Below are 23,742 nucleotides of genomic sequence, written 5' to 3' on the forward strand. Positions count from 1 at the left end.
AGTGAGGGAGGTGACTAGTTTCAGCTTGTGGGGCCCGGAGCCCGAGGCTGCGTCTCGCCATGGCCAGGGCAGCAGACATCCTCCCTGCCACCCCACACCCTGCCCTGAGAGCGGGCATGGGCAGAGAGGGTGCCTGTTCAGGGGAGTGATGTGGACACGGTGTCTCCATGGGACTCTCCGCTGCCTTAGCAGGTCTTGGTCTTGCTGGGAAAGGGCTGGAGCGGGTTGTGCTGGCTCGTGGCAGCAGGAGGTTAAATGGGCACAGAGCAGGTAGGAATCTCTCCAGTGCAAGTACGTGGGACGTGGGCTGAGCAGCTCAGGGAGAGGTGGTTTTGGGGCTAGCAGAGGTTGCTGAGATGCTGGTGGCTGTTCATTAAATTACTGCTGCTGCTGCGCAGCCAAAGTTGAATCATCCCAGCCCATCCAGTCCTTGCATCGGTCAGCTACTAACACTGTATAAATGCTACCAAAAAAATCTGTTGGGGTTGTGCTCCAGCTGGCAAAAGGTTTCAGCTTTATCAGCATTGAAAGCAAAATGGAAGCTGATGTTCAGCTGGACATCAGGTATCGCCACTGCCCTGGCCAGAAAGGGTGTGGGCATGGACATGCTGGGGGACTGGAACGTAGCCCTCCTTCCTTTCCTGTCCTTGCTTGGGTCCTACAGGTTTCTGCTTCTGGGCTCTCCTAACAATTCCCTCCCCACCTTCAAATTTTCACCTTGCCAGTCATGAGGCAGTATGGTGCTTTCCTTGTCCTCTTCCTTGGTCCTTCCCTGACAGAGCAGGTGGGACAGCACCTGGGTTTCCTATGGACTTGCATTTTCCCTGGACCTGTGGCACTCGCCTATGGATTGCCTCTCACCTGTGGATTCCCTGGTGTCTGATGAGCAGTGTACTCACCACCACCTCACACCTTTTCTCTGGGCTTACTAAAGCCTTCTGGTTTCACAGACCTGTAGGAACTTGGGTTTTTGAGGCCACGCTGTTATCAATCAATGGCTTTAGAAGCAGTTGGATGCAGGCAGGCAAGCACATGCTCAGATAATGTCATCACAGGAGCTTTGTTTTCTCTGAAAATCAGGCTTAAAATTCCCTGCTCTGTGCTGGCAGGCTGTTCAGTCACCTTCCCCATCCTCCCTAGTTTCACGTGCACAGATAAGAACCCAGCAGAAAACAGCAGCCAATTAATAACACGTTTGTTTCTTTCTTTCTTTCCTTCTCTGATGGGGGTGGGGAAGGAGGCGGGGGAGAAACGGATGCTAGATCAAATGTGATTAATCTATAATTGGACCAGAGAAGACATCTAAAGCAAAAATAAAAACGAACGTAGGTGTAACTCCTAGCTTAGGGCTCCAAAATATTAGCAGCCCAGCCCATCCAGATGACATACTCCGAAAGATCTCTGGTCCCCACAGGAGACGGAAAACTACCACCCTTGGCGGGTTGCCAAATGAGGCGCCTCGTTTTGCAAGTTTAATACGGTGCAAATGCCTTGTGTCACCTGCAGGAAGCGTTTCTGGGCAGAGGGGTGCACGGGGCATGGGGAAGAGGTCCCCCCTAGGGCGAAGGGGCTTGTCCCTGCTGCTTCTGCTGTGCTGGAGGGGACCGGCAGCGTTCATCGCCTGGGCTGGCTCGGAGATGTGGCTCTGGTCCTGCGTGTAGTCCGCTGACTTGGACGCGGCCAGGCTTGTACTTGTAAACTGCTGGGATTTGGCCGAGGTTTGCTGGGTGAGGGCCATGGCTCTCCTGTCCTGGGCTCGCTCTCAGGGTGGCTTTGGTGGGACAAGGTGTTGTGCTAGTGAGAGCCGTGCCCGGCTGTCTGACCGACAGGTCTGGTTGGGGAGGGCTGGTTGGGGAGCCACCGAACCCTTCTCCCTTCCCCTAACCAGCCGCATCTGAGAGGGACAGGCAGGGGAGGGTCTCTGCCTCGCTGCACCGTGTTCCTTTCCCCAGGTTGTACCTGGTGCCATGACAAAGGATTCGGTGGGTCTCGGCAGGCAGTGTGCGCTCTGGGGCAGGGTCTGTGTCCCAGCATGGGAGTGTGACAGTGTCGAGCACAGCGGGGCCCCTCGATTGCTTCTTTTCCAGCTGGGCTCCTTGAGATTGTTGCCTCTTTATCTTCTGGGCCAGATCCTCACGTTCTGCAAGTCTGCACAGCTGTGGTGAGCAGGGGGCTGCCACCAGTTGGCAGCCTGTGCCATGAGCCGACAGATCTCTGCCCACCGGAACCAGCCGAGGATCTGCAACTTGGTATTTCTATCTGGAAACCCTGCCACCGAAAGGTTTGCTGTGGTCCTTTCCCATTCCAAACGGTGGTGCGAAGCTAATAAGAAATCATTGTCTGCCCTGGCAATGTCATACCTGAGTTTTTGCCTGAAGGAATTGGCTTCCTGCACCTCAGGCATCTTTTCTGCAAAGACCTGTCCTGCGTACACAAACGGTGCTGCAGCCGCCACCACTCCGGCAATGCTGGAGGTGAAAGACTTTGCCAGTCAGCAGGGAGGGGTCTCTAATTAGCACTCGTGTGCTGTTTATCTCTTCCATTTCTTCCAATACCAATTCCTACCCTAGAAAACTCTTCAGCCACGCATTGATTTATAGAGTGGTCTCTGCTTCATTTCGAAACAAGGCCATTAATGCTGTTAACTCGCCGCTTTCTCCCAAATCTCCCGCGCCGCTGGCATTCCCGCAGCTGGGTAGGGGATTGTTAAGCTCTGCAGAGTCTGAAGACCTGGCTGACTTCAATGCAGCGCTCCGTGAAGGCTGCTGCCTTTTCCCCAGCTGAGGGACTGGCCCGTGGCATCCAAGCTGTCTAATTCTTCTCCTTTCTCGTCAGCGGTAAGCAGGAGCCGAGGGGTGTCTGCGCAGGGAGCTGGAGAGGGGGTGGATGTTGGCTCAGCTACAGCCCCCCGGGGCAGGGGTGCTCTGGAGGGGGGGGGTTGGCAGGTGCGGTGCAGGGGGCAGGCAGGGTGGGCTGAGCCTTTCTGCATCCCCTGGGGTGAAAGAAATGGTGGGGGAGGATTTGAAGGGTACCTCCTCCCCTCTCCTTGTTCTTGCAGCATCTGTGATGAGAGGTTTGATTTCTGTTTGTTTGCAGCATCCCTTGGTGGAGTCGCGTGCGGGAGGCGAGATTGGTTGTGGTGTTTGCTCTGCGAAGGGCAGGGAGAACAATAAAACCCTCTTGGAGCCCTGGAGCCGGGCTGGTGGGAGCTGGGCTGGCTGCTGAGTTAGATCACAAAAGGAGGAGGCACTGGGCTCTCGGGGTCAGCTCCCTGTCATCTCTCTTTTCCTGCCACCCTCCTTCCCCCCGGGTGCTCTGTAGCGGAAAGCCCTCTCGGCTGGGGTACTTGTTGGCCAGGTCCGCGTGGAGCGCGATGGCACAGCCGACAGCAGACAGCTCCGGAGCTGAGAGCAACAAGTGGGACACAAAGCTGCCCTGCTCACGTGGAAGCCGGGGGAGGAGAGCAGGGCTCTGCCTTGCTGGTGGCAGTTTTGGCTCGGACGGTGCCTGTGCACACGCTCTGCTCCCATTCCTGGACAGACCTCTCCCCGTTCCCTGGTGCGAGCAGAGGCGAGGGGCTGAGCGCGGAGCAATGTGGGGTAAGGCAGCGGGGGCCTCCCCCCGTGCTGCTCTCCCAGCCCTGCTAGGGAGAAGGAACTCCTCTTGGTGCGGCGCACGCTCGGGCAGCCTGCTTGGCCCCTTTTGCTGTCACCAGCTCTTTGGTCTGGCAGGTTTGGGTTTCTTGGTGGCCCCAGCAGCTTTTTGGATCAAGCGCAGGAGCGCATCCTGATCTGAGCTACATCTTGCTTCAGCCTGTCTCGAGCAAGCATCCTTCGTGGATGGGGAGAGTCATGGTAGCTCACCAGCGTGGGGGGGAGCCAGCCCTTTTGCTGGCATCTGTGCACCTTTGCAGATGTGTTAATGGCTCCAACCAGCTGTGGGTCCTGTCTCTGCTGGGTTTGGAAACATCTGAGAGGGCTGGACACCCATTTCCTTTTGGCGAGTGTGGATAGAGCGATGCTGGCCCAACCAGTTGCACCAGGCTAAGGGAGCAGCGCTAAATGCTTATTTGTGAATGCATAAAAGCAGCAGTGATGCATGACTTGAGGACATCCGAGAAATTAAATATGAGAAAAATGCTTTCTTGTGCTTGGCAGCCCTATAAATACAGGGTTTGCAGAAATGGTCCAGGCATGGGGTTGGGCAGAGGAAATGCTGGTGCAGGTGGCTTTTCAGGTCTGCGTAGGAAATTGGTTAGCGAATTAATCCTACAATGCTCTCAGTCCTGGGCATTGTCTTTCACCTGGCTGCCCTCTCTGCAGCACTCTGTTGTGGCTTTGCCTCGTCGGGTCCTGCCTTTCCTCTGCAGAGAGCGTCCCCGCTGCCACGAATTGAGAGACAGCCACCCGCAGCGTTGCGAGGACTGGTTCCAGTGCGGGTGGCTGTCGCTGCCTTCGTTGGGTGCGAACGGTGCCACAAGTCAGAGATCATCTGATCTGTGCCAGGGGGTGTCTGGGAAATACCCCCCACCTGTAGATGACTCGATGAGTTTGGGCAGGGCGAGTGTTACCTTGGCTGTGCTGAGCAGTGAGAGCTGGAGGGTATTGGAGGTCCTGGTCTTGCTCCTCCTGTTTGATGCTTCATCAGGAGAAGATGCTCCTTTCTTTGATTTGATTGGTTTTTAATTAACATACCATAATTCTGATGAACAGCTTCTTCTGGCTAGTGACCTATTGGTGCTGATGTAGTGAGGTGGAAATAATCACCCTGGGCTCAGAAGTCCCGTAAGGTGCTGACCTCCCCTTGCCTGCCCTGCCTGGTTATGTGTGCTGCCCACAGCAGCCCTGAAGTTAAACCTCGCCGTGCGTTGGACGGGAGAAGGCTGGGCCTGGCCCGCACCTTGGCGATGTGTGTGCTGTCCGTACCTTCCTCCTGCTGCCGAATTCATGCTGAGCCCTTCCTTCTCCAGTCCCTGTTGGAGGGAATACTGGGAGGCAGCCATGGGCTTTTGGTTCCTCAAAGGAGCCAGGTGACTCTCTGGACAGCTCTGCGCCTGCTCAGGGGACAGGGGAGGGGACACTTGACTGACTGCCCTGGGAAGAGAGCCATGAAAATATAACTTAAAATAAAACACGAGCTTGTCAATTTTGTTCCCTTTGTGCGCGGCGGTACTGGAACACCCTGCTGGCTTTGGCTGCTAATCCCAGCCTATTTCTTTTTTGACACAAGCCAACGTAAGACTTGGATGCTGCAAAATGAATTCACGCAGCTTCGTGGCAGGGCTGATCTCAGTTAGTAGAACGGGAAGGTGTTGCAGACCCATCTTTTTTTGTCTGTCCACAGATGCATTTTGCAGCCCTTTGTCTTTTCTGACCACCCTACGCTCTTTTCCTTTCTCACCCGTGCTTTTCCCGGCCCCAGCCCTCTCCCACGTGTGCGGTTTGAAATGTCGGGAGCTGACTTGCAGCAGCAGGAGCAGGGAAAGCGATCCACTCCGCTGGTAATCCATCTCCCTACGGCCTCGGGCTGTGGTGTCCACCCGTGTCAGCTCCGCACCTGCCAAACGCTGACGGGCAGCGGGGCTGACATGAATCCTTGCCGGTGCTCCTTGCAGCCCGGACGTGTGTGGGTAGGGGTGCTCCGTGGAGGCACATGTGCCCCAGGGCCATGTTTTTCAGTGGGGATGCTCTCCTGCTTGATTGTGCTATCGGTATTCCCAACACAAGGAACGACTCCTTTGCCGAGGCCGTGCGGAGAAGCGTGGTGGGGAGCGGGGAGCAGTTTGCACCCCCTGCCCCAACGCCTCGCGAGGTGCTGCCGGCTGCAGCAGCGTGAGCGGTGGCGGTGTTTCTGCGCCTCTGGCTGGGTCAGCCGGCGAGCGGCTGGGCTGAGGCTGGCGTTGCTGAGCGAGGAGGGACTCAGAGCACGGGAGCGTGGCGGGAAGTCTTGTCACACATCACGGAACAGAAAAAAATCACTCTGCGCAAGGTGAAATTTTTGTAGCAGGCTTCTCAGCAGCTGCTCACTTTTAATTACACAGTGCCTACTCCTTCTCTAAGACTTCATTGCAGCACAGACTGAAACGCTGACATCCTGCACTGCCGGCACGGTGCTTGCACCCACCGCCTCGGGTGTGGGGGTGACCCGGGGTGCTCTTCTGTTTGCCCCAGGATCCTGGGCAATTCATGCCTCCAGGGTGAAGCTGGCTGTCCCCTAGCTGGCCAGGGGGTCCTGTGGTTATGGCTTTGGCTTCCTCTTCATTTTTTTTCTTGCTCATATTTGCACCCTATGGCAGTGAGGCAACAGGTCGGGAGCCCGGACTGGGGTCTGCTTGTGGAGCTTCGTCCTCGCGCCCTCGCCCCACAGCCCAGCCTGACTTTCTTGCCCACTGCCGCAGTGGGACCGATGGCTTCTCTGCCCGGGGTCTGCACCCCGAGCACCGCAGCACAGCGTGCTTCAGCCGAACCAGCTCAGACTGCTTCAGGGTTGCTCTGGAGAGAGGAGAGATGCTAAACATAGCTCTTCAAAAGCTGAGCGGTAGATAAGGTAGCAGCAGTTATTAGACACCACTTTTGATCTCTTGAGAGCATTTTCTTCTCCATTTACAGTGAGGTTTGAGCTTTCTCTTGGGGATCAATTTATGCACTTTCATGTTACGTGGCTTAAGTGACGGAGGAGGAGTAGGTGGGAGAACTGCGAAGGTATTCCTGATTTTCCCTGTATCAGGTCCTTGCTAAGGGTGCAGGTCGCCAAGTTTGCCTCGCTCTCCTCACATCTCTGCCTCATGTCTCCCAAGACTACCCTTCTGGGGTTGTGACAAAGGAACAGCATTTGTCTTGCTTTGTCTTCTCTTTATCTTGGCTGTGTCATGCTGAAGTCGGTGCGTGATACCTTTCAGAGAGAGCTAGTGCATCACGACCAGCTCCCAAGTGAGCCAACTGCAACTACTGCCTGGCCCTGTGCTGTGGCAGAGACTTTCTTGCCAAGTGAGCGTTGTTTTTGTAGGAACGTGCCCTGAGGTCATGGTGACACAAGGAATCTTGCTGGTTTGGTGGCAGGAAGGTGTTTGCCAGGAACAGGAGCGGCTGTAGTTGTGCGGCCGTGCGTGCTCCAGCTGTGCCGGCGGTGCTCAGCCGAGGCAGGCGTCCTGAGCACCTTCTGCCAGAGCAGGGATCCGGCTCCTTCGGCAGGGCTGGGGCTGCGTGGGAGTCTGTCCGTCCTGCATTAACACGTGCTCTGCCTTCCGGGGTCACCAAGGATGAATGCCTCCTCTCCTGGTCGGGGCACTTGGCGTGGAGCTGCTGCCTAAGCCGGTGGGCTGGGCAGCCCAGAGCGGGCTCGTGTGCGGCAGGAGACAGCGCAGCCGAGGAGAGGCCAGGCTTAGCGCAGACCCCTGTGGCTTAGGGATGTGCAATCACTACGTTTAATACTTTGTATGAAGTGCAGAGGCAGAGCAGAGGATGGCTGCGAAGCTGGCTGAGACCCCCAGGGTTTGAGCTCCTTGCAAAGAGCATGAGTAGACCTCGCGTAGTGCCCGGCAGCCTGGGGCCGGCGTGCTGGCTTGGTGGACCGTGCAGCTGAGTGCCGGCTTTGGACCTGCTGCGGCTGGGGAGGAGCCATCTTTCCCTCCAGGCGTCCAGAGACTGCTGCAGCCCTCCTTCCCTTGCTGAGCTCTGTAATCTCCCTGATTTGTAAACACTCGGTTTTGCAGAGCGTGGCCTCCGCAGGCAGGTGGGAGCAGGTTAAAACAATCCAAGTATTTTTTTCTTGCCTTTGCCTCCCTCCCTCGTGTGGGCTATGTGCAGACTCCCGTCCCATCTGGGCACACTCTGTGAGCTGAGCTTTGGGGGTTTTGCTGCGGCGCGGCTCCTCAGGGCAGGTTCTTGCTCTTGGCTGCTTGCTCTGTGGTGAGGCAAGGGGGCTCGGGGTGTGCTGGGCTGTGCAGGCAGGGCAGCGGGAGCGTGCTGCTGAGGCTGATGAATTCTTCCAGTGATTAGGAGCCGTGACAGTCTGCTCAGAGCTGCTCTCGCAGGGGACTTGTGACAGATTAATGAGAGAGTCTTTTAAGATGATGTTTGATTTGCAAGAGTGACTTTGATGTTTTAGACCCAAGAACACGATGCTTTCAACTCCTCCCTGCTCCACCCTGCCCTGCCCACCCCCGGCACCGCCTTCGCCTTGCTCGCTACCATCCCTCTGCCTCCAGCGCATGATTTCGCTTTTAAGATCTAAAAACTGATCAACTTTTTTCCTTTTTTGCCCATTCCTCCCGACCCCCAGTTACAGAGCGTGTGGTCAGCTCTCCTCCTGCTCCTCCTTTGTCTGCCTTGGGCTGCAGTGCTGACTGCTCTGCTGCTGCTCGCAGATTGAATTTCAGTTGTGGTGGCTTTTAGAAGTGAAGGGGTTTTTATTTTTTCAGGCAGCTGGGCTCTAAAAGATTGTGGCTGGTGATGACCACGGTTCTGGACTTCCCCTCGCTGTCTCCTCGTGTGACACAGAGGCATAGAGTATGTTTGGGGGTGCTGAACTACTGCAGTGTGGTCTCAGGAGGAGCTGCCTGGTTTCCCAGAGGTCTGTCGTGTAGACCTGTGCAAGCAAGGTCCTTGGAGAGCTGAGAGCATCGCAGAGGCTCCCAGACTGGATGGTGGATGCCTACCATTCTCTCAGCTTCTTAAGGACCTTCCATCCTTAGAAAGCGTCAGCTTGAAAACTTCAATTGTTGTTGGGAGTTGCTCTGGAGAGATTCTTGTGGCCTTGGGGACCGCAGATTTGCAGCTGCAGTGTAGCTCAGCTCCGTGGCTAAACCACTGAGATAAAGACGTGCGCAATCCGGATGAGCGAGGAGGGGTGCTGCCTGCCCCGTCCCCTTTGGTACCTGCAGGGCTGCGTGCAGGGGTGCTGGCAGTGCCTTTAGCCGAGGTTTGCCCCTGGCTCGGTGAGGCTAACCGCAGCTTTCCAGATCCACCTCGGTGGCATTGCACAAAGTCACTGTCCCGTGTTGTAGGCAGGGACTGGGCACGAAGTGGGTGAAAATGGGCAAAACTGGGGCCCGAGGACTCGGGTTAGCATGCCCCTAACGCTGCTCTGGCTGTGCCAGGGGTAGGGGCTCTAAGCAAAAGTGCCCGAGTTAAGCAGCGTGGTGTTAATGACACGCCATCTGACGGTGCCGGTCTCGGCGTGGCGCAGGAGACGCCCGGCGGCGTTTGGCCAGGGCTGTGGGGTGGACACCCCGACTCCGCCGCGCGCGGCTCTCCCAGCTCCGCAGCGGGGGCTTTGAGCAGGGCAGGCGGCTGCTTCTCCCTCGGTGGGCAAGGCCTGGCTGATGCAATTAATATTGATGGCGGGGAGGGTGGGCCGGGGAAGAGGAGTAAATGTGCACAGGCGAGAGTCTAGCCGAACCGGTCTCCATGGCAACGGGCACCTCGCGCTCATGCAGAATTAATGCCGGCCTTCGCTGTCCTGACACGCGCACGGCTCCGTCCCCGGGCCTCGCGTTTCCCTCTGCCCTTTTGGCATGGGGAAGCCCCCCAAAAGCAGCTCTGCCCTGCTCCTTGCCGGTTCCCCCCACTTGAGCCACGGTGGTGTGCCCTCACGTACTGCATGGCGGCAGGGCAGGCCTGCTGCGGTGGTCGCGGTGGGGCCTTGCCCCTTCTCCAGAAGGCGAGCTCGGCCTCGGCGCCGGGGTTTATCGTGCACGTGCCCTCGCCCTTTGCTGCTGCCTTGCTGGTGCCTCTGGTCCCGGCTGAGGAGCTGGCGGTGGGCGCCAGGCTGCTCCTCTCCAACACGGATATTTACCCGTGACTGCGCTGACGCAGGATTTGGGACGGGACAAGCGATTAGTGTGACCCACTGGTGACCTCCCCATCCTTAAGTGGGGACCAACGGTGGGTGGGACGCAGAGGTGCGCGTCAGCTCAGTGCCCATCAGCGTGCATCAGGGATTGAAAAGCTTTTTCCTTCTGCTGCCCAGCCTAGCCAGCCTGGGGCTGCTCTCCACTCTGTATTCCCCAGTCCAGCCTGGTTTAGAAGCTTTAGCAGGGGAGCACCCACCGCTTTCCAGAGAGGAAAAGTTTTTAATCCAATAGCATCAGATTGAAGGCAGCCACCTTGCACATTCAGCATGGGCATCCTCATTTTTTAATTTCAGGCTCTTCCTATAAACAAGACTAGCCGGTGCCAGCGGTTCAGCTACCAGCAGGTCCTCAGAGGTGCGGGTTGAGTTAACCTTCCCGGGTGTGCTGCTGGGAAGTGTTTGTCTTTCTCAGTCTCTTGCCTACGGCCCTTGCTGCAGCGATCCGTGGCTGCGTCTGTTCGGAGCACAGCGGTGTGTGTTATTAGCCTTTCCTCTCTCCTACCCCTTTCCCGTCACTGGAGACACTTTAAGCCATGAAAGCAGGTACATCCCACCCTCCTATCTCCCACCCACGAGCTGCAATCACGTTTCCGGCTGTGCTTTTCTGATTGTTTATCTCGGCCCGTTCGGAGAAGGGATGGACTCCCCTGGGATCTGGAGCGGGTCCAGGCTGGCAAACGCACGTTCTGCCTTCAGCGGGCAGGCTTGGCTGGGGAGGGGGAGCTGCCAGGGATCACCTGCACGTTTTCCCAGCGTCCCCCTCCTCTGTGGGTGTTCAGAACCTTCCTCCTCCTCCCTTGGCAGAATTCCCACTGAGAGGAAGGTTTCTGGGGGGAGGAACCGTGCCCACCAGAGCCCCTCTCGATGTCCTGGCTGCACGGCCGGGTGCTGACGGGGAATGCGGGGCAGGCAGGCACATGCTGCAGAGGGCCTGGCAGGGTGCAATCAGCAAGCTGCTCCAGTAGCATTTATTTTTTTTTTTTCTTTTCTGTACAGTGGAAAAGAGCGATTTTGACATTACATTTATGATTATTGTTATTAAGCTGGAGAAACATTTTAATGTGAATGCTTGGGGCTTATTAGATAGAGCTCTTCACCTCAAGATCTCAAAGCACTTGACAAAGCCAGCTTGTTATTAATCCCTACTACTTATATTGAGCTATTTACCTACTGACATTGGGGGCTTCGTGATTATTATTATCTGCATTTTTTTTTGTAAATGGGAGAGCCAAGGTGTAGAACTGGATGGGGAGTTGAAGCTGGAAACTCTGAAGCTGGAAGCAGAAGCTGCTCTCCACCCTCCCTGCCTGCAGCTGGCTGCCGTCTCCCTGCTGCCTGTCCTCACTGCTCCGGTCCAGGAGGCTTGGAAGAAGGCTGGTATGGATTGAGAAGCTGGCCCAGGAGTTCTACCTGGAGCACTTGGTGCAAACTGCAGCGTGGCCAGAACTGGCAGCTGGGAGAGAAGTGGAGGGCGCTGGCTCCAGGCTGGGGAGGGCAGCGCGCATCCTGAAGCCTTGGCTGCTGCGTTTTTTAGGATGGAGAGGACTGCAACCCTGTGCGCGCGTGGGGAGAGAGGGAGTTGCCGAGGTACAGAGCGAGTCCTTTGCATGCGCGTGTTGCTGTGGGCTCTCACTCAGCAGAATAGTTTTGCCAGCTCCAGCCCAGGAGTGCTGCGGGATGGGCCAGTATACGTGCGTGTGCTGTGCAGCATCTTCGTTTTGCCCGGTCTCTTGAGCTCAGCTCAAGCAGGGCCTTTCCTTCAGTGACAATCTTCTCTCGAGCTGCCTGCAGCCTGACACCAAATCCCACGTCTCTCTGCAGAGCAGAGCTGCGTGCGAGGAGCCTCAGCAGCTCCTAGCCGTTCTTGCGGTGGCTCTGGCCCTTCCTGTCAGCCACAGCGGAGCTGTCCTATTCTCATCTGTCCTTCTAGCCGTTTTGGGCATCTGCAGGCACTGTTGGATGCGAGGAGGTGGAGCTGGTGCCATCTGCCCTGGCACCTACTCATGGAGTACCAGCCACCTGTGCCCGCACAGCCCGCTCGGGGAAATGCTGAGCTGAACCTTGGCAGGGGCTTCCCTGGTAATGAAGCATCCCGCTCGCTCCCTGGTGCTAATTAGGGGCTGCCTGAGGAAGTGTCACGGATAGGATGGGAGGCTTGGATCTGAACCAGTGTCATTGCACCTGGTGCAATGGGTAGTCGTTCTTTCTGCAGGAGTGGCTTGGTTCTGATGAATGCCAGCAGCTCTGCACCCAGACCGCAGTAAGAAGCGCTCTGCAACCCTGACTCTCCCTCTTCCCACCCCAGTTTCAGCTGCCAGTGCAGAGAGGCTCCCAGAGGCTCCTCTCAGGTCGTCATCACTCTCACTCTCCTTTCCCCTTTTTCTTCTCTGTGGTTCGTCGATGCAGGCATCCCACCCTGGCCTCGGATCACTGGCCGGCTGGGGAAGGTGTTTCCATAGGTGGCTTCTGTTGCTGGGTTGCTCTGCCTGGCTGGTGCCCCTGCCCCTCTGCCTTTTGGCGGGGGAGCCGTCCCCTCTCGCCCCAGCATTTTCTGTGACCACCCCACGCTGCGAGCCCCCGGGCCAGGCGAGGTCTGCCCTGCAGGCTGTCGTGCAGTAAACGGACACCATAGTGGCACCCGAGGTCACCCCCCCATCTGCTCGTCTCTGGGGGCAGAAGGCAGCTGGCCGGCAGAGCCCGGCCATGGCTCCAGCTGTTGCAGGGTGGGAGCTGCCCGACGTTCTCCCCTTGCTTGTTGGGAGAATGCAGCCGCTGTTCTCCAGGCTGCGGCGCTGCCCTGACCTTCCTCTGCTCTGGGCTGTTCGGAGCAGAGGTCAGCGTGCTTTGGTGTGCCCCTCACCTTCCCCAATTAGCCAGAGAACAAGAAATCCTCGTTAGCGTTCCTTTGTGCTCTTTACCCTCAACCAGGCGGTTGCTGCAGGATGCAAGGTAGAGCCTCAGAGCATAGTATATCTGAGCTGGAGCCGAGGATCTGAACCCAGTCAGGTCTTTCCCCTACCCGTGATCTCTTCTAAACGCCTTTCTTGCTTTTGCAGGCTCAGCCTGGGGCTTCTGAGGGAGAGGAGAGTGCTCCGTCTGCCCATGGAGTCATGCTGACTCAGTTATGGTGGGAAGCACGTTACCATGAATTATTTGTAGCACACCTTTGGCTTTTCCTCTCCTCTCCAGCAAGTGCACTTTTTTATTATTGTTGTTGTTAGTGTTGTTGTTATTGTTATTTATTATCCTGTTTCTGCTCCAGTGCTGCTAAGAGACATGGAGAGGCTTGGCTGGTATTCAGCGTGGTTACAATGAGCCCAAGCCCTCCCTTTTGTTCTCTACAGCTTGCTCAAGTGTTGTATGGATACCTCACTTTAGCTGTTTCTCTCCCTCATCTTCAGTGGCTCAGGAGGTTTGGGAAAGGTCAGCTCCTAGCTCTAGCTTTTTTCTGCTCCAGACAAGTGCTGCTCTCATTGTTTGCCAAACGCCTTGCTGCGCCTCGTCTCTGCAGCGCTAGGATGATTTAACCAGAGCCATGCTTCGCTTTAGATCCGGTCTGCTCTCTGACCTTGCTGCACAGCCTTGCCGTGCGCTTTGTACAGTTTTGAAGCACAGTCTTGAACAAGTGCTGAGAGATCCCACCTCCCCTCTGCGACCGGGGGAACATGCACGATAGGCTGCAGCCTCCGACATGCCGAGCGAGGGCTCCATCTGTTGCAAGCTCAGGCTGGCTCTGGTTCACCACTGCCTTCCAGTGTCCACCCTGCAGACGTGTCCATCCTAGCTGGCTCAGAAGCCTCCAGCTGCAGTGTTGCTATAGATAAGGCAGGCTTGGGGCTTGGCCTCAACCAAGCCCTGCCCTGGCACGTCTGTAGGGTGATGCAGAAGGCTCCGGTAGGAAAACGTATGGTTGCTATCCTGGTGATGCTGTACAGATGTCACTAGACCAGAGCCCCGGTGCTTGTCCCAGTCGGGCGGGCAAGCAGATGGTCTCCTTGCCATGCTGGCGAGCACCGTCTCAGCACTCCTGTCTGCTCAGTCTCATCTCAAGCTGGGGAGTGTGAAGGTAAGGCTGGTCCCTCTGTATCCCAGCCTGATGCCCAGCAGAGCAGGGCTCAGCCCCTGGGCACCTGAAGTAGCAGCGGCGCTGGGAATAAAAAGCTGTCTGCAGCTCCTTGCCTGTGGGTGCTTTGGATAGCATGGTCTTCACCAGCGCTGTCGGGAATCAAATTTAAGAGGTCCTTGCACTTCTGTACACTTTATCTGCTGCCTGGAGTTTATTTGAGCTGTGGTGTACAGGCATTAGGAGAAGAGCGCTTTGTGCCTCACTTAGAAGCGCTTTGCTGGCTCTGGGCAGAAAGCAGCAGTGTCTGTGGTGGCTCTGCACGGGGAACGGGATGTGAGGGCTTGGTCAGGGCTGAGTACCCTGGAACTGGGCTGATAGTCTCTTTTTTTTACTTCTAATTTCGCAACTTTTATTCCTTCCGCGTCAGTGATGGTTACACTTCTTAAATCCTCCCAGGTAAAATTAGAGATAGAAAGAGATGTTGGGGAAGAAGGAAGCTCCCTCTGAATGTCATCCTTTGCAGAGCTTGTTGGGTTGAGCCATCTTAGCAGGCATAATAAACCTGTTTCATCTCCTGGGTCTGGCAGGGGAATGTAGGCATTTTGTTTTATTCTCGTCGGTGTTCTGAGTTTGCATCATCCAACTGCATCCCAGCATTGGATGAGTGAGTTTTCAAAATCATCTGCTGCGAACAAATAGGCTTCTTCACCAGCAGCACCAGCAATGATTAGAAGTGAAAGAAACTTAAACAACCAATTTGCTTGTCACAATTTGTTTCTAGTTTGAAGCATTTTTCTTTCTCTCTTTGTCTGCTTCTCGGCCTGATCACTGAGACTCGGCGAAGCTGGGTCCTCGTCTGCAGGCAGGACCGAAGCACGGTGTTTGGGGGGTTGCAGCCTGCCGTAGCCCCGCTCCCCATCCTGCCCGGGCATCCGTGGGGCAGCCGGTCCGTCCCCTTGAGTTGGGATGAGCCCCGAGGCACCGCGGTGTGCAAGGTTCCCTCCCGGGGATGGAGCTTGTTGGCAGGGAGTGGGAAGGTGTCTGTCAAACGCCGGTGCTGTAAAAGCTCGTTTCTACAACATTTGGTTGATGCGGAACAGAAGATAAATAAATACCCTTTATGTCATCTCTCTTGCTCACGTATTGGCCTATTATGTCCCTAATGTCTTTATGAAATATGGTTCTGGGACAAGGATAGACTGAAACTTCAATTCTGATAAAATATCAGTTTTCTTTATGTCGCCTGACCCAATTGACTTTATAATACTTTGTGGCCTTTTTCTCATTTACCATTGCTTTTATCACTTCAGATTAGGAGTTTCTTAAATATATGTGGTCAAAACAATTACACGGAGGATCACTTAAAATGTGGCAAGACCCAGTTTGGCTCCAAATCTGAATTTTAAGAGTTTCTTCGAAGAAGAGTCAAAACCATCAGCAGCGTTTTAACTTCTGAAGAAGTCCTGTCCAGCGCTGAAAGATTTTCCTGCCGGGTTCGCAGGCTGGCTGCTGCGGAGCCTGGAAAGAGAAATGAAAGGCAGCGGACCGAAGGGAAAATTGTCGTTGTTGCATGAGGCAGGTGGGAAGGAAATCCACCCGAAAATAGCAACAAGTGTCTTAGGACGGGGTTTGTGAAGTGCTCGGTGCTGCCCTGCGTTGGGTCCCACCAAAAACTTCCCCGGTTTGGGTGGGACCACGCCTGGGTTGGCCATTCACTTTGGAAGCCCTCGCCGTGGATGTGTGAGGCTCCTTTCCCGTACTCGGAGGCAAAAGACAAGAACAGAAGAGCTCAAGGAAGGAGAGAGCTGTCGCTGACACCTACTTTGAAACCTTGGACACGCTTCCCACCTTGGTTTCCCTATCTGGAAGTGTGCTGCTGAACCAGCGTGTCCTGACGGCGAGTAGGTGCCTTCAGACAGGCACTTCTCGCCTTTGAGCACCCGCCTGCTTGAACGCCGCTCCAAGCTGGCTCTGCATGCCGCATGCCAGCTCCCTTCCCTTCGGTAGGTCTGATCTCCAGGACAGCCCCATCTCTGCCTCCCTTGCAGCTCATTGTGCACTGCGAGGTTACGCTTCTGCTCCACAGACCTGCGCCTTGGGGCGGGGGGACGGGATGGATTCCTGCTTGTCCTGCATTTCACATGCCTCACTTGCGCACCTCCGCGGCACCCTCTAATCGCTGAGCTCAACAGGCTCATCTGCATTTAAAAAAAAAAAAAAAGAGAGAGAGAGAAAGAGCAGCAATGGAAAGAGCAGGAGAGACTATCGAGAGCGCTTCATAAAAATGATGAATTACTTTTAGATATTGGGCAGGAGAGAAAGAGAGTTCTTTTTTATTTGATGATATTAGTCTCTTAGCGGTGCATTGTTGCTGTGCATATGAGCTCCAAATCTCAAGGCAGTCAAAGGCAAACGCCCGGGAATTGAAGTGTAAATGAGCCGCTGTCGAGCATTTTATTTTGCCTTTTATGATTTCTCTTTCTCTCGTTATGTAGGTCAGTCTCCGTTCCTAACGTCTGCTGGGCGCGTAGGAGAGCGCGGGGCGGTAAGGTGTGCCCGGGGGTGGCAGGAGGTGCGTCCCCGCTGCGCGTGGGTGCCGGGGCAGGGGCTGCACTTGGCGCAGCGGCTGTGCACGCAGGGTGGTGCAGCGGGTGTGCGGTGCACGCCTGTACGTACATATGTGCCCAGCGGTGCGTGTTGTGAGTATAGGGCTGTGCCCGTGGCAGTAACGGCTGGGCAGAAAGCTCTGGTATCTCTTGCGCTCACTGCCTCACCTGCAGACCACTGGGTCTGGAGATACCTGTCCTCTCCCTTCCTTCCTCCAACCAAAGAATTACGTTTCCTACCGCATTAGCAATTCAGATGCTGAACTGGTCTGTGCTGGCTGCTCTGATTAGTGGATGTGATAAAGAGATTCGCGCATCTCCTTTAGAGAGACAGCAGCCACGTGATTCGGCTGCTTTGCATAAACGGCAAGGAATAAAGCAGTGTGTGCGTGTGGGACGATCTGTCCCGCGCTGGGACAGGTGAGGATCTTTTCTTCTCCGTTCCTTGACTTTCCTTTCTCTTGCTGGTTAGAGAAAACACATTGTGTTGTGGAGGACTCGCAAAGGCTTCAGCAGAGGGGCCCTGGGCAGAGCAAGTGTTTTCTGGAGCCCTGGGGATGCTCTTCTGTGCCTGCGGTGGGGTTGGAGGCACCTCCCTGCTAACGAGTAAGGCCCTGACCTCCCTGCCGTGGTGCAGAGCTGGTGACAGACCTTTCTTTCTCCAGTTCACGCTGGCAATAAACCCAACGGGCAGCCTGGAGTGAGAAGAGGCACGGAGGAGGCAGGAGGAATAACCGTGGGTTTGTTAGCTCCTTTTGGACCATGCTGTACCCAAGCCTCTTCCCTCCCTGTCCTCGCGTGGGGTGAAGGTGCCTAGCACGTCTCCTGCCTTGCCCGACCGCTCTCACAGGGCAGCAGGGCTCAGTCACTCGTGAGACGCTGCCACGGAGCAAACGTGGACGGTAGCGTGGTGCCTGAGGGCAAAGGGGGGTGCCGTGCTGGGCTGACCCTTGATCAGACACGTGGCTTCGGGGTGGGTGGCTCTGGCAAGGTTGGCTCAGCCCCCCTGCGCCCCAAACGCACCCTAGGCATCCCTGCAGAAGGACCCGACTTAACCGCCTGCTTCCTGGCGGCGTGCCGAGACGGTGACGTCCTTGCCCTAAGCCAGGAAAGGACCTTGCTGTGCCTAGAGCATCCTCCTCGTGCTGGCCCTGCCCGTGCAGTCCCGGTCCCCGAGCCTGGGCGGTGCGAGCAGCTCTGCCAGGGCAGGGAGGGGAGGCACGGGCGCCGCTCTGCACCCCTCCTCTCCGCGGAGGAGCAGCCGCGGCTCACCGGTCTGTGCGTGTCTGTGCCCACAGCGTGTCGAGGGATGCTGTGCGGGTTCGGGGCAGTGTGCGAGAGGAGCCCCACCGACCCTTCCCAGGCCTCCTGCGTCTGCAAGAAGACAGCTTGCCCCGTCGTGGTGGCTCCTGTCTGCGGCTCTGATTATTCCACCTACAGCAACGAGTGTGAGCTGGAGAAGGCCCAGTGCAACCAGCAAAGGCGGATCAAAGTCATCAGCAAAGGACCGTGCGGTGAGTGCCAGGGCAGGCTCTCCTGCTTTCAGGAGGTGACTGCCTGAGGCCAGGGAGATGTCCCGAGCTCCTGTCGTCACTGCGGCGCTGGTGATGTCCTGGGAGGTGGGGACAGGTCTGATGGGAAGGGACACTGAGAGAACGACCAGCTCTGCCTTGGTGATTGGCAGAATTGAATAAGCGGGCAAAACGATGGCCAAAGCCCGTTCAAGAGGTGCGCGGGGAACAGCCCTGTCTGAGGCAGCTCTGCCTGCTGCGCACACCCAGAGCGGGGCACGTCCGCCACGGCTAGAAGTTGGAGGGACCAGGCGTCTGCGGAGGCTGGGTGGGCTGATGAAAGCCCTTCCCCAGCCTGGCATTCACCAGCTGTGAGCAAGGAGCTGTGTAAATGAGACCCCAGCCTCCTCATCTCAGAGTAAATTAACTTGACCTTTCTCTCACGCAGCGCTCTGGCTTGCAATAAATCTGCACCCAGCACTCCTGCTGGGGCTCTTGTCAGAGGGGAGAGAGTGTCAGGTGATTTATTTAAAATAATAATCATAAAAAAGTGACAAATAAAGGGGAAAAAAGGCAAAAAAAGCTGGCAAATAAATTTTGGCCCTTCCCTGTCAGTGAGGAAATTGCTCCTTGAGCTCTTCCTCTAATTACGATTTGCAGGAGGTGCCTTAAGGACCCTCGTTTTGCTCGTTTGCTGTAGCAAGAGGCTCTGAGAGCATGTGCAGAGAAGGGAGCTTGCAGCAGTGAGACCAAGAGGTTTAGAATGGAGGGGTTCTGCCTGACGTGCCAGCTGGGGAGCGAGCTCCCTCGCGTGCCGTGGGTTTGGGGCTGATCCTACAGCCTCACCGTCCTGCCTGCCCCCGCGGGCGTCGGGGTGGCTGAGCTCGCTGCTGCGGGACCGGGTACGTGGCACTGGCTGCAGCATCCGCCGAAGCCGAGGGAAAGACATCCGTTGCCATCGTATCCGTTTCTGGGCACTCGGAGGGACTGGGGTTGTGTAGGTAGATGTTGTGGTGTGTCAGGCTTATTTGTCCCGTGAGAAGAGCAAGCGTGGCACGGGAACACGGGACGCCGTGCTCACCACGCCTGCGCCGTGTCCCCTGCTCTCTCCCGCAGGCTCCAAGGACCCCTGCGCAGAGGTGACCTGCAGCTTCGGCAGCACGTGCGTCCGCTCCACTGACGGCCAGTCGGCCAAGTGCGTCTGCCCGTCGTCCTGCAGCGGCGTGCCCGAGAGCACGGTGTGTGGCAGTGACGGCAAAGACTACCGCAGCGAGTGCGACCTCAATAAACACGCCTGCGACAAGCAGGAGAACGTTTTCAAGAAATTCGATGGTGCCTGTGGTGAGTCCCCTACCCCCCCGGGGTATTGCTTTAAAACATTTCCTCCTGCCTCGGGAGTAGCGAGGGCAGACCGGTGGGAAATGGTGAGGGTTGGGGAGAAAAACTTGCCCGCACGCCTGCTGTCATCAGCTCAAAAATGCGAGCTGGGCAGAAAAAGGTCGATCTGTGGTGACAGCTTCTGAAACTCAGACCAAGGCAGCAGTTCCCCCGCGGCGTTTGGCTGCGGGCATTGCTTGCTCGGGACCCACTGACCTAGAGAGCAGCTGCAACATCTGTGCCACCTCCTTTCCCTCCTGCCGTTTCCCCTGGCTGGAGTCCCCCGGCTGCAGCTTTTGGCAAGAAGCCTGGCGCTTGCTGGCGTCCCGGGGCTCGCGGGCAGGCGGCTCCCGCTCATTAAAGGAACCCGACAGGCACGGATCCCAGAGCGCAAACACGGTCCTGCCACTCCGAGGACGGCTTCCTCTTTGGCTAATGATGGCTGTGGATACTTGTAATTAAAAGCAACTGTATTCATTAGGAAAACCATGAGATCAGCCAGGACACGTGCCAGGGCAGTGTTTGTCCCCTGGGGAAGGAGTGTGGGAGAGTGTTTGGGCAGGCTGCAAACCTGGAAGAGCTTTAATTACACTTTCCCTGCTCAGGCCAAAGTAGGGCGAGATGGGTGTAAGTGGGAGGTGAGAGAGAGGTGATGTCACGCTGGGTGCTCCCGGTTTCTAGGGCAGAGAGGAGGCTTTGAGCCTCACTGCTCCTTTGAGGTCCTCCTGATTTTAGCTGGGCATCAGCAGAAAGTCAGGCAGTCCGAGTTGAGCAGCTGGGCTATAGAACCTGGAAATACTTGAAGGCGTTTGGACTCTATTGGGTGTGTTGTAAGGCTTGAGGATGTGTTGCAAGGTAGGGGAGAGAGTGGGGATGAGCAGTGCAGGCGCAGCACATCTCGAATATCCTCATCACACAGTCCCTGAGATACATCTGTGCATCTGCCTCATTCCCAGCCCCTCTGACGCGGTCCCCGTCTCCTCAACTCTACCGCATCCCTGGCCCACTGCAGCAGCCCTGTTTACCCACAGCCCCTTGAGGCCGTGCAAGATGTTCTTGTGATTTTGTTGGGGTTTGTAGAGGCCTCCAAGGAGGTAACACATCCCTGGCTGTCTGCTGGTGTGACTGCAGGGCAGCAGCGAGCACGGGTAGCTCTTGCCGGAGGGGGAATGGGAGATGGATTGGGTAGGTCCTGTGGGAGCTCCTTCGTCTGCTTCGTTTCCGTGATTACTGCGTGTGCTAAAATGGACAAAGCAAAAGACTTCAGCCGTGACCCTGTCCTAGGCTGGCCTTCTCCAAGGGACGTGGGGGCGGCTGAAAGGGAGGTCCCTCACCTGCTTGCGAGAGGCTGGGGAAACGGGGTGCTGCATTGTTTCCTCCCCTTGTCAGCCTGGGACTGTGGGCAATGCAGGGATTTCAGACCGGTAGGATTAAAGGGTGGAAACATTCGATCGTGTTTCTGCAGTTGCAAAAATGAATCAGCACTCTCCAGGTACCGTGCTTGACAAGGAAGAGAAAAACCCAGAGCTAGAGTAAGGGATTAGTGAACAGTCGGCACCTGTTTTGCCCGTGTCTTTGGTATGCTAATGTGAGCTCAGCTCATCAGAGAGGCTGATCCGGATAAGCCTAGATTAGAGCAGTGGGGCAAGGCGGTGTGTGGCCCTGGCTGCCTTTGGGGCTCTTCCAGCACTTTGGAAAGACAGGGAGGGAGAGTGGGAGGAGCAGGGTGGGAGTACCAAGCATCTTGCAATGCCCAGCGAACGCCCCGTGGAGTCGGGAGGTTTGCCTGGGTCAGGGGAGAGAGCCCTGTCCCGTAGACAGAGGGGAGTGAAGGCAGCTCAGGGTGGGAAAAAGGCAGAGCTCATCCCATCCAGTGGTCGCTTTGGAAAGGGCACGTGTCCTCAGTGTGTGCAGCTCGGTAAAAAAGGCGTCCTTACGTGTGCAGAGCCCTACAGGTGTCCAGTCCCGAGGAAGAGATGAGCACACGTTGGGTGCTACTGGGGACGGTACGGAGGCTCTTTGGGCCAGCTGGGAGGGAGGAGGACAGGCCAGAAGCACCTCTCTGGGCAGGGTGTGAGCGTGCCTAACTATCCACTCTGTCTCTGTGAGCAGACCCGTGTAAAGCCATCCTCAACGACATGAATCGTGTTTGCCGGGTGAACCCCCGCACCCGAAGGGTGGACCTGCTCTCCCGCCCCGAGAACTGTCCCGCAAAGAGGGAGCTTGTGTGCGGTGATGACGGGGTGACTTACGACAACGAGTGCGTGATGGGGCGCTCGGGGGCCATCCGAGGACTGGAGATCCAGAAGGTGCGTTCAGGGCAGTGCCAGCATCAGGGTAAGTACCTCTGCTTCCTGGGGACCAGGAGCATTCGGGTTCCTGCCCTTCCCCGCTGCTCCATGCCGTGCTTTTGGCAATGAGAGTATATCCCCTTCCCCTGTCCCCGGGGTGGGCGCGAGCGGTGGTATCCCCTCTCCTTCCAGACAAATGCAAGGATGAATGCAAGTTCAACGCTGTCTGCCTGAACCGCCGTGGCACCACTCGCTGCTCCTGCGACCGCATCACCTGCGATGGTACCTACCGACCTGTCTGTGCCCGGGACAGCCGGACCTACAGCAACGACTGCGAGCGCCAGAAAGCCGAGTGCCACCAGAAAGCTGCCATCCCAGTAAAGCACAGTGGACCCTGTGGTAAGCACTGGTGCCGCCGGGCCGGTCGCCCGCAGGAACGCTGGTCCCCCTACACCTCTCACTTCCCAGTCCCAGCAGCCACTTTAAGCCCAGCCTGCGTCAGTCCCTTCTGTGCAGGCAACGGTGCTCGTGTTGATGCTGGAAAGCTGCAGGTGAGTTTGACTGGGTGCCCACCGTCTGAGCAAGCCTTAGGCTCTCTGCAGTCTTGTGGCCGACAAGCCCTGAATATCCGTTCCTCCCTGTTCTTTTTCCTTGCAGCAGTCCTCGTGTGTGTGTGTGCATGTGTTCCTCCTTGGTCTTGTCTCTGTCTGATGTGCTCAGTAACACGAGGAAGACTCATTTGTGTTTAAACAGTACCAAAGTGTCTGTGATGTCCAGCTGGTTTCTCTCATTCACTGCTACGGCCAGGTGCACGTTCACCACCGCGCAGTTCCCCTGCAGCCCATGTCATTCATTTCTCCTCCCAGGGTAGTGCCAGTCCTCAAGCTCCTTCCATGCTTCCCCCTCCATGCCTGCCTGCTTCTCTCAGCTCCAGGTACTCTCTGTAAGGAACTCTTCCCAGCGTGCCTGCTCTCTGGAGGTCTCACCGTGTCTTTGTGTCGTCTCTGGGAAAAGCTTTTGACCTTTCCAATGGATGCTTTTTCAGGCTTACGTGATAGGATGGGGCTCTGGGTCCCTAGGATGTTGGGAACGTCCAGTTTTAAAATTATTGCACAGAAAATGAAGGAGGTTAAACGCGGTTACTGGATTGATTTGTTTGAGTTGGAAGGTCTGCTCGTTTCAGCTCGAATTGCTTTTTACTAGACCTAGGACCATGTCCTATTATTTTAAGCTGACGTTTTATAAAGTATCAGATGTATCAAACCTTCTGAAGTACTTGGAAATTAAGCCCCATGTTGTGGGTCTGTTTTGTTGGCTTTGTGCTCCTGCAGTAGTTTTTTAACGCTGCCAGGCCCAGCTGCTTGAAAACCGTTTGTCAGGCTCCCAAAATCGCACTCAATATAATCACAACTGTTATTTTTCATCATCCGCATAGTGCTGCTCCTGGCGAGGCAGGCTGCCTTGGCGCAGGGGAGGGTGGGCGCAAAGCGAGGTGCCTGCGGCTGGGCTCCCGAGGCAGCTCTGGGGCAGCGGGGCTGGGACGTGGTTATTTGCAGCTGGGTGGCCGGGTCCTGGTGCCCTGGGCTCTCTACAAACCCTTCCCTGTACCTCTTGTAGAGTCAGGCCCTTGCTAAGGCTTGCTGAGATGGTAGGGCGAGCAGAGAGCTCGTGCTGCTGGTTATCCCGCTGACGGATGCGCATCCACCACGTTCAGGGGAGTAATGCCAGTGGACAGGCAGTGGGATACGGTCCCTATGCATCTGCTCTTCCTCTCTCCATCTTCCTCTCTTTTATTTTAGCTTCCTCCGACTTCTCTTCCTCCAGGTGAGGATGGCAGATGCACACGTTTGCTTTCAGGAGCTACATCTTTGTGGGGTAGGAGCATACAAAGCCTGTCACCTGGGGGAGGGAAACCAAAGTTGGGGCTCTGCCTGCCAAAGCCTAGGATTTCAAAGTCCACGCGACAGTTCCAGGCCACCCTGTAGCAAGCCACCACCGGATGTGGGCAAGCCTTTGGCCTCTCCATTGGCTTAGGACAG

At 56.4% G+C, this 23,742-nt stretch overlaps 1 protein-coding gene across 7 annotated transcripts in view; it reads left to right on the plus strand.

The window, feature by feature from the left end:
* The window catches only part of AGRN (agrin), a 124,694-nt gene that overhangs the window by 62,114 nt on the left and 38,838 nt on the right, over window positions 1–23,742 (plus strand). For all 7 annotated transcript variants that reach the window (XM_054849806.1, XM_054849807.1, XM_054849811.1 and 4 more), the window contains 4 exons: window positions 17,823–18,038; window positions 19,152–19,376; window positions 21,525–21,749; window positions 21,896–22,102. In XM_054849806.1, the coding sequence (XP_054705781.1) occupies window positions 17,823–18,038; window positions 19,152–19,376; window positions 21,525–21,749; window positions 21,896–22,102 (873 nt within the window). The remainder of the gene's footprint in view (window positions 1–17,822; window positions 18,039–19,151; window positions 19,377–21,524; window positions 21,750–21,895; window positions 22,103–23,742) is intronic.

The sequence above is a fragment of the Grus americana genome, chromosome 21 (genome assembly GCF_028858705.1).
Source record: "Grus americana isolate bGruAme1 chromosome 21, bGruAme1.mat, whole genome shotgun sequence".
In the NCBI taxonomy this organism is placed as follows: Eukaryota; Metazoa; Chordata; class Aves; order Gruiformes; family Gruidae; genus Grus; species Grus americana.